Below are 13,532 nucleotides of genomic sequence, written 5' to 3' on the forward strand. Positions count from 1 at the left end.
TGTTGGAATATGACTTGCGTTGGAACAAGAATCATCCTCTTGCTGAGCCAAACTCGGGACTTCTTTTTGGGACAAAATATAGCTTGATAGCCTTGTGGACTGCTTGCCTCAGTCAGCGTACAACTATTTTCCCCACGCAGCGGTAGAAGAAGAAGAAGAAGAAGAAGAAGAAGAAGAAGGCTCACTAAGTATATTTACTTAGTTTCGCGTCTAACATACGTTCAACATACATGATGAGAGCTTCCCCTGGAACTAGACTTAATGCATCCATGACGCAGTTATAACTGAATAGAAAAGCTTTTGGGAATTGGCAGGGCTGAAGTAATCAAGTCAAGCCAAGGTTCTTTCCTGCAACATACCACGTTGGGTTCTTAATGTTGTTCATTGGGTTCTTAAAAATCAAGGTAAATGAGAGGCAGAATGCTGCTTTAAAAAGATTGAACATCAATATATGTAATCGAAATTGAACATATCGATGTGAGTGAAATTCAATATGCCACTGATGCAGTTTCCCATACTTATTGACTCGTTGTCCCTCTTGGTATCTAATGCTGTTGCGTGGCGATTATCCGGCTAGGTGATTCCTTATAAGTCATGGCCAAAAGTGCGCTTGAAGTATAAGATTTATCTAATCGCTACATCTTTTCCTGGGTTTGAAACATTATCTCCGGCCTTAACACATGATAATATACTTGCTTTCATCATAACCTGTTGTATTGTCAGCACTCGCAGGCTTCGTTGACTTACCTGCAATCTCTGGAAGTCCTGTAAGTAACTGGCCTTCTAGAGACTGGATGAACTTCTTCCAGATGAGAGAAGTCCTTCTCTAAAACACTGTTCAAGTGGTCCACACTCAAGAATTCCGTGGGATACTTGGAATCAGATGGCCACAGATTCTTGCCATCTCTTTTGGTGTCAAGAGGTATGTTCACAGTTACTGTTGACCTTACCGCGTCATAATTCTGTCTGCCTTTCGTGTACCCATGCGCTGTGGAGAACGTACAATCGGTATCTGGCCATGAGGTTGTTACGTGCCAATCGTCTGGCACCGGCCCTGTTTTGGTCATCTTGGTATTGTGTAGCCCAGATCTGGTGAAGGCTCAATTAGCAAACTCAGTCCCGCCGCCCGTGAAAAAATGAAACCACAAACGCAAACGCTGGAAGTACTAACCGCATGACAATCGTTTTGACATCGTCCGCTTTCCCATCGTGGCCATGCAGAGCATTCAGCCAATGTGCTTTGAGAGCTCGCTCGTATTTGTCTGTGCGCCTCGGCCTCTCGCATTTCCAGATAATTTCAACGTCTGGTGAGTTCGAGTCGGATGAGGATGGAGAGGACATCGCGGCTGATACTGACAGATATGGTATTCTTTCTGATTGCTTTTTGGTAACTATTGTATCTTGTGGCCCAAAACAAATTGAGACATCTACGTGATGAAGCCCGTTATATACCGATGAAAGCAAATCACCATCGTCGTCACCAGACTCGATGTTTGACCAGTGGGAGGGATTGTCTCGAACAACTCCATTGTGCTATCCCAAATTATGCTATGGTTTTGTTCCTCCTGACGCTGGGAAGGCCGCAACATTGGATTGTGTCATCTGTGAGTTTTGATAAATCAAGTTCAAGTGCTAGAAGGGACGCGTGATGGAGCGAGTCTCTGCTACCTTACAAAGACATAGGTTGGAAGCAGTCGTGGAATTATAACTTTGTGGGCTTTCACAGTCATCTGTGTTTTGTAGATTACTTGGCCACCACGGCTCAAGTATGGAAACAAAAAGGAAGATGCCAGGGGCTTCGTGTGTCAACTCATCGGCAAAGTTATACCAAGGTTCTTTTGTCCGACCAAACCCAAGGGCGCCCATTCTGTTTACAAAGACATTTTCCCTTTGGTTTCCTTGTCTGGGCAGACCCACAGAAGGTCCCATCGCATAAGTAGTACATAAATCCAAATATTTCCCACTTGAACTACTAAAATGTGTCTCCGGCAAACCTACCACATTTGATACCAGCGAAGCAAAACCATCCAAACAATTTCTTGACTGACTATGGAAAAAATCACACCAGACGAAGGCACGGTCACATACATGGTTGATGTCGACGACTACACGTTCCACTGGGAGACTGAAGACGAAGAGCGACCACAACATTACTTTCCTGGTAGCTACCACCCCGTCGAAATTGGCGATCAATTTTCCAATGGAAGGTACACTATCGTTCACAAACTTGGTCATGGAGGCTACAGCACCGTCTGGCTTGCTCGCGATGAGAAATATGGCCAATTTGTTGCGCTCAAGATAATGGTCCCCGAGCAGCAGTCACAGTCTGAAGCACACAACTACGGCATCGAAATCGAATTTCTCCGTGAACTCCATCAGACTCCCACCAATCACCCTGGAAAACTGATGCTCATGTCTTGTCTGGACTCCTTCAGTCATGATGGACCCAATGGTGGCCATCTCTGCTTCGTGAGTCTGCCTCATCGAATAAGTATTGGTCAAAGCAGGCACGAGTCCCATGGCACTGGGACCTTCAAAATCCAAGCGGCGCGAGCAATGGCCGCCCAAATGATCATCATGCTATCTTTTCTTCATTCAAATGGCGTGGTACATGGAGGTAAGTAGGCTTGACCGCCAAGATCAGGCCAAAGCTGACCGTGAAACAGATTTTACCCCGAACAACGTTCTTCTTGCGCCACCTGACCTATCTCATTTGTCAACCGAGAATCTCTACCATAAGTATGGAGAGCCTATCAAAGCCATGACTGAGCGTCGCGACGGCAAACCGATCCCCGCCGGTGTTCCGCCCTACATCGTGCCGGAAATCTGGTTCGGCGACCGAAGCACAGAACTGGAGCTTCAAAATGCGAAACTAACCCTGACCGACTTTGGAGAGGCCTGGAAGCCAGCTTTGCGTTCGCGATATCAGCTCAACACTCCTGACAACTATCGCGCCCCTGAAGCAAATTTCGCCGAGAAGGAAAATGTTCCTATTGGCTTTCCGTCAGATATCTGGTCTCTTGGCGTAGGAATATTCGAGATCTTTGGCAATCACCTGTTTGAGGGGTCGCCAGATCCAGATGGTATGCTCGAAGACATGATCAACACCCTTGGCAAACCGCCCCAAAGATGGTGGGACCTGTGGGAGGCCAAGGACGAGTTCTTCAGAAGAGACGTAGAGTGGGATGAAGACGGAACCTATCCATGCAGAGAGAATATCCTGCTGGAGGAGAGAGTGTGTGGGTGGATCGGAGATGCCCATCGGGATGAGATGACAAATGAGGAAATTGAGGACCTGTATAGCCTCATCAAGGGAGTTCTCTGCTGGGAGCCTGATGATCGTCTCACTGCAGACGAGCTACTACGAGGAGATTGGATGAAACGGTGGGGGCTACCAGCGTTGCAGGCGATGTATGAGGCTCGGGGAGAAAGCCGCAACATCATGTCGGAGATCGACTCGATCGATCGAATAGAGCTAGCTACTGCCGAGAAAGGAGGCTTAAGCAGATGGCAAGCCGCCGCGTCTGGGGTAACTATGCCAGAGTTCGCAACAGCATGGTGGATGAAGGTACGGGGGTTGTTTGGTTTTCCTAGAGCATAGAATCAGGTTTCATCTGGCACGGGCGCCTCTTTTGTTCGGTACGATAAATGATTATTGCCACTTTACCACAAACAGGTTCATCCGTAAAGTCTTGTGAGCTATATCATTGTTTGTCTAATTGGCATTCCCGCTGGGAGTGCGTGTTATGGGCGCACTCTGGCAACGCATTTAATGACAAATTTCCAATATCAGAGAATCGCTCTTAGAGGCATGTTGTTATTTTGCTATTTTTGGAAAGGTTTCAATGCACCTCCAACTTTTCAGTATACCTCATTCACACAGCTCATTTGAGTATCGGCCGAAATATTCTGGGTGATCGTTTTGGTTCTTGACAAGAGAAAACACACTGCAGAGTAAAACCCTGCATGAGCTTGTATCAAGCTGGCAAGAGGCCAGCCTTTCCTTTTGATAGATAATTCAACATCGGAGAGATCCGGGTCAACTAAATTGTCCTTTACCTAACTCATGACACGGAAGTGACTCTTGATAACATGGAGAAACCAAAGTTTAAATAAGGATTTTCCTTTCCAATCTTATCCTCTCACTAGCTCATCCAAATACTCTTCGGTGAACCACTCTGCAATTTGGTCATCCTCGACCCAAGATGAGCTGCCCCGTGTGGGTTCTTCGTCTAGGGGCATCTTCCTGTGTCCCCCAAAAGTGTCGCTGACGTCGAAGTTTTCCGCACCGCGAGTGTATCCATGAGCGGTATAGAAGTGACTGTCGTTTTCCTTCACTTTCCAGGATGCCGTCACATGAGGCAGATCATCTTGAAATAACGGCTCGTTGTTTCGTCCGTAGTTGGCAATTGTACTGAAATGAAGTCCAGACCTGGCAGTAGAAGCACTCGATTAGCTTGTCAGACAATGAAATAACGTGTCCGACATTGAACAAGCGCATACAGGTCTCGCAAATGTGACAATCTGCATGACCTACCTGATAAGCAACACTTCTGGCTTCTCCCCAGACGCTTTGCACGCAGTTTGCCAATGAGATTTGAGAAGTTGGTCCTTCGTTCCTTTGACTCTCGAGTCATTTGGTTTGACCTTGAACATGACTTTGATCCATTTCTCATCCGCTGGGTGCATCTTGGTCGTCGTATGTCGCTAGATGATGTTGTTTAATCAATGTGTAGCTCTCATTTCGTGAGACTAGCATCGGCATTTTGTACTTCAGGACTCGTGGTGACCACGTCGGTCTGAAGTCCTGCAAAGCATCGTTTCACGGATGTGTTGCCCCTTGACCTCCTGATCCGGAAAAGAATACGATGTCTTGGATACACAAGGAACGGACGAATGAGCAAGATAAGAGCCTTTGATTCAATTGATACCGTGCCCTTGCAGCTCTCATTCGGCATGATATGGGCAGGAGATAACTAGTTAGCAGAAAGCTTTATGATAATCTTGGTCTGAATGTATGACCGTGGTTTAAACGGGCCGAAATAGCGATTGCTTCGAGTTAGGTCACCTGTGACAAGTAAAGCATTTCCTGGCATGGCCATTCCTTGTTATGCATTCGTTCTGGTAAGCTCCCGTTCCCGATACCACAATGAGAGTTAAATCCAAGAAATCCTTAGGTTCTCGAAGGGCCCTACCTCGAAAGAACCCTCGCTTTGTTGGTGCCCTTCGCACCTTCTGTTTGTCCCAACTTACATCCAAACAGAGGCGTGAAAACGGGCTTGCATTTCATTTTTACCAGGTCCGTGCTCTGCTTGGTATGAAGCAATCTGGCTCGTTGAATTGAAGGGTGAGAATTTGTTCGACGTGGACTTCACCTCACACGTTAGCTTCCCACATTCACTGCAGCATTTCCGTTCCCCAACAGGATTCAAATTCCCAAAGAACCCTACTGTTTTCTTCGGATTTCATTTCACCTCCGTGTTCAACATATTTTTTATCTCCAATCTCTTTCCTGCCAGGCGGCTTCTGCCAGAAAGATGGCCGACAATTCCTCATGCTCGACCACAGCGGCAATGGATACGTCCACCGGCAGCTCTTGCCCCGGCAGAATTTCGGCCAAGGTCGAAGCCAAGTCGCGGCATCCGAACATTGATTTCACCTTTGGGGAGACATGGACGCAGGATGATTTGGACGAACTAGACATCCTGGTCTGGAACGATGACGAGCCAGAAGAATTCTACGCAAATTACCATGAAGGGGGGCTGCATCCAGTCCGTATTGGAGATCAACTCGCCGATGGGAGATACACAATTTTCCACAAGCTTGGCCGCGGAAGCTTTTCAACGGTGTGGCTTGCGCACGACGAGAAGATGAACTGCAATGTCGCGATCAAGATTACCGGAGCCCAATTTACCAAGTCGTCAAACGAAGCCGATGTTCTCAAGTTCATCTCAAGCAGCGAAATTCCAAACACTGGCCGCAAGTACCTGCAAACCCTTCTACACCACTTTCACCACCAAGGGCCCAACGGAACCCACAGCTGTCTCGTGAGCAAGCCGGCTTCGTTTACAGTTGCCCAAGGCCTGTTACGGATGAAAAAGAGACGAGCTTTGCCTGCGGAAGTAGCCCGAGCTATCACGGCCCAAATCATCATCGGTTTGGACGCTTTGCATTCTATCGGCATCGTTCATGGAGGTGGGTACTTCCGACGGATTTAAATCGAAAGCAGACTGATCCGAAAGATAGATTTGCACCCCGGCAATATCATACTGGCACATTCAGATCAGACATTCGAAACGAAGACCATCGAAGAGATATACAAATCATACGATCGCCCTCCCAAAATTCCACTGCACTTGTACCAAGCAGCAACTCTCAGGAAGCCCCCGATCCCCGATAACGCGCCGCCATACATCGTTTCGAGCTTGTACGCCATAGGAGGATTCGATACTATTGAGCTTCCGGGCGCAGAGGTAATGATTGGTGACTTCAGCGAGTCATGGAGACCATCGCAGGAGACGAAGCACGAACTTACAACGTGGCCTCCCTTTCGAGCACCCGAATCATTGTTTGGGAAGAGACTCAACATCACCATGGATCGACCTGCAGATGTCTGGTCTCTCGGGTGTCTCATATACCAGGTGTTTGGAGTTAGGGTCATTTTGGATACGGTGCATTATGACCCCGAGGTCAATTTCGCAAGAACGGTCGGAATGATTGGAAAGCCACCAAAGCAATGGTGGGATCTGTCGAAGAAAAAGGACGGGTTGGACAGCAATGAGGGCGACATTGATGTAGCCCACGATGATTTGGACGAAAGCGGAACCATTGACGACGAAACTAAAGCATCATTGAGACGGCGGGTGAAGGTTTGGCTCCCGAAAGATCGCGGTTATGATCCGGATCATGTGATGGACGAGGAGCTCGAAGACTTGTTGGCTCTTCTGGAATCCATCTTTCACTGGCTTCCTAATGAAAGAGCGACTGCTTCTGATCTCGTATCCTCACTTTGGATGAAGAAATGGGGACTACCAGCCATGGAGGCCATGAAGAAGGGAAGACAAGCGAAGAACAAGGAGGTTGGAAAGGCATGAGCCCGAACTAGAGTCAGTAAGCTTACATCAAGGGGAAACTGGCATATGCCTAGTCCAGATTCATGAATAAAGTTAGATCGTTGAATTCAGGTTTTCCTGCAGCACTTCTGTTGCACTCGCCAGGGTCGCAAACTTCTGGACGTGCTCTGTGCGCTTTGCCTTCCCGTGCAGCGCCCAAGCCGCCTGCCGCAACTTTGAATCTGTCAGCGCGCCCTGACGTGGCCGGGCTAGCCGGGTAGAGAGTAGCTTGTTTGTCGGGAATTCGCCGTCTGCTAGGGCAGGCCGTTGGTCGATGGTGTCGTCTGCACCGCTACAGAAATCTTGAATGCTGCCCAACAATTTGTGAACTATCGACAACTTTTGCGCATCATCGAGAGCGGGGTGGTGGGCATCGGACAGCTTCCCGTCTTTGATGCCGACGGCCTGGCCCCATTGCTCGAATCGGTGCTTATCGGCGTCGAACTGCGCGGCGAGGGAACGAGAATCGCGGCCATAGTTTTTGTACGAGTCAACCCTTTGGACAGCTTCCAAGCAAGTGCTGAAGAGGCCAGCAAGGCCTGCGACACCAACGGCTAGTCCCACTGGTTCCATGGTGATTTGGGTGAGGAGTTGGAGATCGGGTTGAGTAGCGTGCGGGGGCGTGCCTCTTCATAATCCGAGATTCAGGCGCAGCCTGTTATGAAGCACAGCCACAAAAGCTGACCGACAGTTGCCTGCCCGTCAGCCCGCCGAAGCGCCTTGGGCAACGGTGCCCGACGAGGTAATAGAGCTGTTTGTTTCAGATGGCGTCATCTTACATCGCGAGGCGTTCTTCCATAGCCTGACAGGGTATATCAGCTGCGTGTTGGGCACCTCCATAATGAGGTCCCTAATGGGTGGATGGACACAGAACTACGCATCCGCGGCGGGCAGCAAGTTAGTGTGATGTAAAAGTGGCGTACGAGAGGGACATGTTGCCGTTCAGGGGCCATCCATGCTGACGATTAGGCCGTGAGCACTCCGAAGCCGTTTCTTCCCTAAAAAATCCAAGCTGGACGGACGTGGACCCCACTTTTCACCTAGCCAATCTGTAGCCAGTGATTTAGTGGCCCTCGTCTGTGTTGGTTCGCCGGAAATAAGCCGAACACTACACCGCCACCCTGGATGGAGATACCAAAGGAAAAACATATGAGCCCCACTGTGGCCGGTGGGTAGGTCATCGGGATAACGTTTTGCCATGTCAGGGGAGCTAAGTGGCTGGTCAATGCGTTACGCGAAAATTTACCCAAGCAACGCGACTGCCCACGCAACGTCATGATCCACACCTCTGCCATACGTCAAGGGCATCCTACCTACCATGGCGGACCAGTCGCAGTCAGACATCATCAAAGCAAATCCTATCGGCAATGGTCTCTCTGCCTTTAGAGATCGCTTCAATTCCATCTGCAAAGATAAAGGCTTCGTCAGTGACCAGCACACGGTAGACCGGCTTGGTGAAGAAGGTAGGCAGGACCTTGGGTTACTCGGTGGCTCGACTATCTTCATCTGCTGACCGGTCGCATAGATCTCCAAATCCTTTCTCTCGTCCTCCTATCAGCACTTCAAGTTCTTCCAGCCGCTCGATTTCTCCGGTCCAGCAGCGGAAGAGCATTTTTTGGCGAATTATCGAACCTAAATGCGAAGGTCACTAGCGACGACTTCGACCTCAATCGAGCCAAACCTCTCCTGAAAGCAGCCCTTGCCGACGACCTTGACGATGAGCTGATTTGGCGTCAAGTCGGCAACCTCGTTATCGAAGCCACCCCACCCCCCCGATCAATAGCGTCTTCACGTCAACAAACCCCCTGGCTGCACAATACGAGCAGTTTTGCAAACTCGTCCGAACACCGCAGATATGTTGACAGTATACTGAAAGAGGAGCTCGGCACTATGTATGTCGGGCTTCCCGGCTTTCGCGACGCATATTTTGGAGGTGTCGTTGGACTTGAGGCAGCGTCCAAGGAGTTCTTCGCCCAGTGCCGAGTCGATGGTAACGATCCCTTTTTCCAAAACGGCTGGAAGGGATGGCCCCAGGACGCAAACGAGAAAAGCGTGCTGGAGTGGCTTGCGGACTTCGTCAAGAGGCTAGCAGTGTTCGCAGACACCCAGAAGTCAAATACAACACATCAACGAAGCCTCCTAGCACAGCCCAACACGCCGATGCGGGGTTCCGCAGCAGTCCGCAAACTGGATGTCGGGTTCGTCGACAACCTCGAGGCTGGCCAAGGTTCTCGATACGACCGGAAGCAGATACTGGTACCTGGAGAACTCAAGAGCAACCCATTTGCCGATACAGCCTCCAAGGCGTGGCTCGACCTCGGGAGGTATGCGAGGGAATGTGGCCCGGTATTATCACCACGAAACGGTCCAGGTTCACGAGACAAACGATGACGTTTGGAACAATGTTCGGCACAGTCTAGATATCACAACAGCGACAAACTACCGGCCAGGACGACAGATGCCACCAAGCAACATAGCAAAAGATGCCCCGCGGAAGGGCCGCAGCAGCACTAGCAGAAAGCGTCCGTCCAGCCAAACCGATTCCGCTTTGCCCCCAAGCAAGCGATCCTGCTCCGTGTCTCCAACAAAGGCTACGAGTGTACCACCAAATCGGGTTCATCGGCGTATCATTCTCCAGGATTATGGCAAACCTATCTATAAGGCAAGCTCACGCTCATCACTCCTTGCTGCTTTAGTAGGCTGCATTGAGGGTCATGAGTCTTTGTACAAGGCAGGCATCCTCCACAGAGATATATCCATCAACAATCTCATGATCAATGAGGACAGTGGCAACCCATCCTGGCCTGCCTTCTTGATCGACCTTGATCTCGCTATTCGGGAGCAACGAGAGGGTGCTTCGGGTGCCAAGGGAAAGACCGGCACGAGGGCCTTCATGGCAATCGGGGCGATGCTAGGCGAGCAGCATTCATTCATGCATGACCTGGAGTCGTTCTTCTGGGTGCTGTTCTGGATATGCATTCATTATGATGCGGATGGTAAAGATGTTGGGCCTACGGAGTTTGACGGTTGGAATTATGAAAGCGACAACAAGCTGGTGCGGTTAAAAAAGGGCGAGATTATTGACGAGGAAGATTTTCTCCGAAATGCAGGCGAGAACTTTACTTCATACTACCAGCCATTGATTCCGTGGGTCAATAGATTACGCAAAGGGGTGTTCCCAAGAGGTGAAAGGTGGAAAACGCCGGAGCCTGAGCTCTACTCCTCAATGAAGAAGGTCCTTCACGATGCACAGAAGGATCCAGAAGTCGTAGGGGACAGATGATATTGTATGGTATAGCTATTTATCACAGCTTAGAAACACATTAATTGAACACTAATCCACATGTTTTCGCCTCTTATGTGTGAACTACTGTACATCCCCCCTCCTCTCCCCCGCAAAAGAAGCCAGCCATGCAATGGAGCTGAGCTATGTCTGTGGCAACTGCAGCAAGCGGGTCAGCAAGCTTGACTCCATCACGACCACGGCAATTGCCTGCAGGGCCTATAGTAGCCAAGTTATGGTGTTTTTCTTTTCTCCTATAAAACCACACAAATCCAAACGGCTTGTAAAAATCAAATTTCTCAACATCTCCAGCTTTCCTTCACGTGTCACATCTCACCCAGCAAAATCCCAAACAAAAGTGCGGTTTGCGGGGCATCCAAGGCTGCACCTTCCATCCTCTTCGCCTACAAGTCCCTTCCCCATCTATTGCCAGCTTTATTTCATCACTCTTCCCCGTTCTCCATCCCACTAGCAGAAGCTAGAGGAAGAAACCAATAAAACCAGATCTCTCCAGCCCCTCCCCTTGCACACAACAAATATACCCTCATTCCCTCGGTATGAAGATAAACGATCAGACCTTCTTCTTTTCAATCCCCACACATATCAAGCCATCTTCGCGACGGAGAGCCGCCTACTGCCCATTAACACGCCCTCACAACACTGCCCAACCGAATCAACCGCTTTCCCCCTCTAACCTTCCATGCGCGAGGTGAGCGCCCAAATGCATCCCTCTCCTTCTCAGCAACCACTGACTATCTCCTAGCAACATGCCCACTCCCGTTGCCTCTAATTCCAAGCTGTCGGCTGACCAGAAGCCGGCCGAGGAGACGATACTCTGTGCTATCCGCCCTATGCTAGTCAAGCCCAGCATCCTCCCCCATGACGATCCCAGTCACAACACCCTCAGAACCTTTATCGACTTCATCGACAGCAACGCCACTGGGAAGGAGCAACGCCTGAAGGCTTCCCCTTTCAGAGCGGTGGGAAGCACATTCGACTTCAGTGACCCCGCCAAGTGTCACCTCCCGAACGTTTGGCAGTTCGCCGTTCAGGCCGACCTCGCCCGCCTGTACGACGCCGTGTTCCGCAGCGACAAACAGCCCGACTTCATCAAGGCCGCCAACCTCCAGATCTACATCTGGTTTCCCCAGCATGGGCCCCAGCCCTCTAAGAAGCCCAACTTTCACCATCTAATTGACATCCGGAACTTCACCCTCTACGGCTGGTGTGGATGTCTTCCCCGCGATAACCCGAAGGTAAGTATGGATAATCAAACTCTCCATACACATCATCACTAACACCCAGTGTCTGTACAGACGAGCCGTACCTTGGTCCTGACGACAGACCGCGTGTTCGAGGACTGCCCACACTGGTCAAAGTACTCTGCCACACCCGTCGAGCCCATGCCTGACAGCCACGCGGCGGCGTCCCATGGCCCCCTTCCCGCCCCGATTGGCGTCATCAACGGTCACTTCCCCCACGGGGTGCTGTACCCACCACCGGAGGACGAGAACTCCAACGTCGTCCCTTACCATATCTACGGTGGCGTCCACCTGAACCATAGCCACAGACTGGCGCTACCGTCCCCAGGCATCCTCTCGAATGACCAGGCTGCGTGGCCCGAGTCTCCCATCGTCCCCAGGGAGATTTACCTGAGCTCCTCGACATCGCAGCAGTAGTCCCGGCCGGTAGCCACGCCACAGACCCATCAAGTCTCATCCGTTATATTCAAGCTGAAGAATGCAGGGCAGGCAAGGTGAACCCACAAAATCAGTCATGAGGTTGACGACGAGGTAAGGGGACAGTGGAGAAAGCACCACAAGTGTAAGTGGCATGAAGGGCGAGGAAGCCCGCGGGTCATGAGCACGGCAGCAATTGGTAGCCGGGGACACAGCGTCTTATTGAGGGCCATGAAGCCCATGACATTGCGAGGACGACAGTCTTTTACGCGGGAGGACGCACATACGTATTGCAGTGCACAGTAGAAGTCTCAACCGAGACAGAGAATTAGACCTCCCTAGCAAGAATAAGGTCATTCAAGCTCTGAAAACTTCTCCGCCTGACAAACTCCTAAGTGCTTGAACAAGAACTACGGCTTGCAGTCACTTGGACTACCTTGCATACCTCAGCAATGTGCTAGGAGCCAGAATAACCTCAGTAATCGCGGACAACGGAGTCCATCAACCATGTCCATCTCCTCTAGCCATCCTCGTATGTGTTCTGGTCCTGTCTCCTCTAGGCCCGTCCAATCTAACCATCCCATCTCCTTCAGTACTGTAGCCCCCAACGTGCTCAACCCCGCACCAGTTTCGACACCCCCAACCACCATACATCCTGCTACGAAGCGTTGCACCACCTTGACCCACGCGCACTGCACCTCGCTGTATAAGACGTTGTGTTCTTTAAGCGCATCTTCCTCGTTCCCATAATTCTCATCCATCTCTTTTCGATATGCCGTCCGCCAACACAGCATCAGTGGGAATTGACACTCCTGACATCGCGCACCCGTACCACCACCACACGCTCGATAGGACCGGAACATTTCGAGCCACCGCCTGGCTTCTGATGACTCGCCCCGATGTTGGCATCTGTTTAGTTTGTGTGTCCACGGTGGGTCCCTGTTCGTAGAAAGCGCAGACTGTGCACCCGACGTCTCTTGCCCGGATCAACCCCCGAAACGTGACGATCAACGAATCGGATGCTGTGTATCCACGGCGGTTGCCGGGACGGATGAGACAGGCCTGGTTGGGGATTGCTGACAGCTTCGCACGTATTCATTCTGGACTTAGAAGTTCGTCCCTTGGCATAAGATGGACGTTGCCCGCTGATGCCGCCCCCAGCGACATGTCCGCCTGCGACCTTTCTATCTGGAGTCGTCTGGCGCGCTTCATGAGGCGCTTTTGTTTCGAGTTCTATTTTCGCTGTGGCGGTAGGGTATCCGGAAAGGGCAGTGGGCGAGCGACTGTCGATCCATTCAGGGGCAGGGCTAGCGTATCCATCTCTTTGCTCGCGCGAAGACTTGTCGGCGCGTTGGTATCCTTGTCTATACGCGACGCGCTCGCCATACCGTCTGATTTCCTTGGAGGACTTGACGACCAAGGAATCGGTATGCCGCTGTCATCATTCATTGGTGGTAG

The 13,532-nt window shown here is 50.7% G+C and overlaps 5 protein-coding genes across 5 annotated transcripts; 4 read left to right on the forward strand and 1 right to left on the reverse strand.

The window, feature by feature from the left end:
- Window positions 1-2,568: 2,568 nt before the first annotated feature.
- On the forward strand, window positions 2,569-3,688 carry COL26b_010887 (uncharacterized protein; the record flags this gene model as incomplete). Its single annotated transcript, XM_053183572.1, has 3 exons — window positions 2,569-2,617; window positions 2,667-3,568; window positions 3,677-3,688. 3 exons carry the CDS (start codon window positions 2,569-2,571, stop codon window positions 3,686-3,688), a joined length of 963 nt encoding a protein of 320 aa, XP_053032505.1.
- A 1,885-nt stretch (window positions 3,689-5,573) lies between these two features.
- On the forward strand, window positions 5,574-7,094 carry COL26b_010888 (uncharacterized protein; the record flags this gene model as incomplete). Its single annotated transcript, XM_053183573.1, has 2 exons — window positions 5,574-6,195; window positions 6,283-7,094. The coding sequence occupies 2 exons, from the start codon at window positions 5,574-5,576 to the stop codon at window positions 7,092-7,094; spliced, it is 1,434 nt and encodes a 477-aa protein (XP_053032506.1).
- Window positions 7,095-7,166: 72 nt separating this feature from the next.
- On the reverse strand, window positions 7,167-7,685 carry COL26b_010889 (uncharacterized protein; the record flags this gene model as incomplete). The annotated part of the gene is made up of 1 exon (XM_053183574.1): window positions 7,167-7,685. The coding sequence occupies one exon, from the start codon at window positions 7,683-7,685 to the stop codon at window positions 7,167-7,169; it is 519 nt and encodes a 172-aa protein (XP_053032507.1).
- A 745-nt stretch (window positions 7,686-8,430) lies between these two features.
- Window positions 8,431-10,395, forward strand: COL26b_010890 (uncharacterized protein; the record flags this gene model as incomplete). Its single annotated transcript, XM_053183575.1, has 3 exons — window positions 8,431-8,575; window positions 8,638-9,436; window positions 9,528-10,395. The coding sequence occupies 3 exons, from the start codon at window positions 8,431-8,433 to the stop codon at window positions 10,393-10,395; spliced, it is 1,812 nt and encodes a 603-aa protein (XP_053032508.1).
- Window positions 10,396-11,162: 767 nt separating this feature from the next.
- Window positions 11,163-12,074, forward strand: COL26b_010891 (uncharacterized protein; the record flags this gene model as incomplete). Its single annotated transcript, XM_053183576.1, has 2 exons — window positions 11,163-11,651; window positions 11,712-12,074. The coding sequence occupies 2 exons, from the start codon at window positions 11,163-11,165 to the stop codon at window positions 12,072-12,074; spliced, it is 852 nt and encodes a 283-aa protein (XP_053032509.1).
- Window positions 12,075-13,532: the final 1,458 nt, after the last annotated feature.

Source organism: Colletotrichum chrysophilum, assembly GCF_026319265.1.
Source record: "Colletotrichum chrysophilum strain AFK26 chromosome Unknown scaffold_123, whole genome shotgun sequence".
NCBI lineage: Eukaryota > Fungi > Ascomycota > Sordariomycetes > Glomerellales > Glomerellaceae > Colletotrichum > Colletotrichum chrysophilum.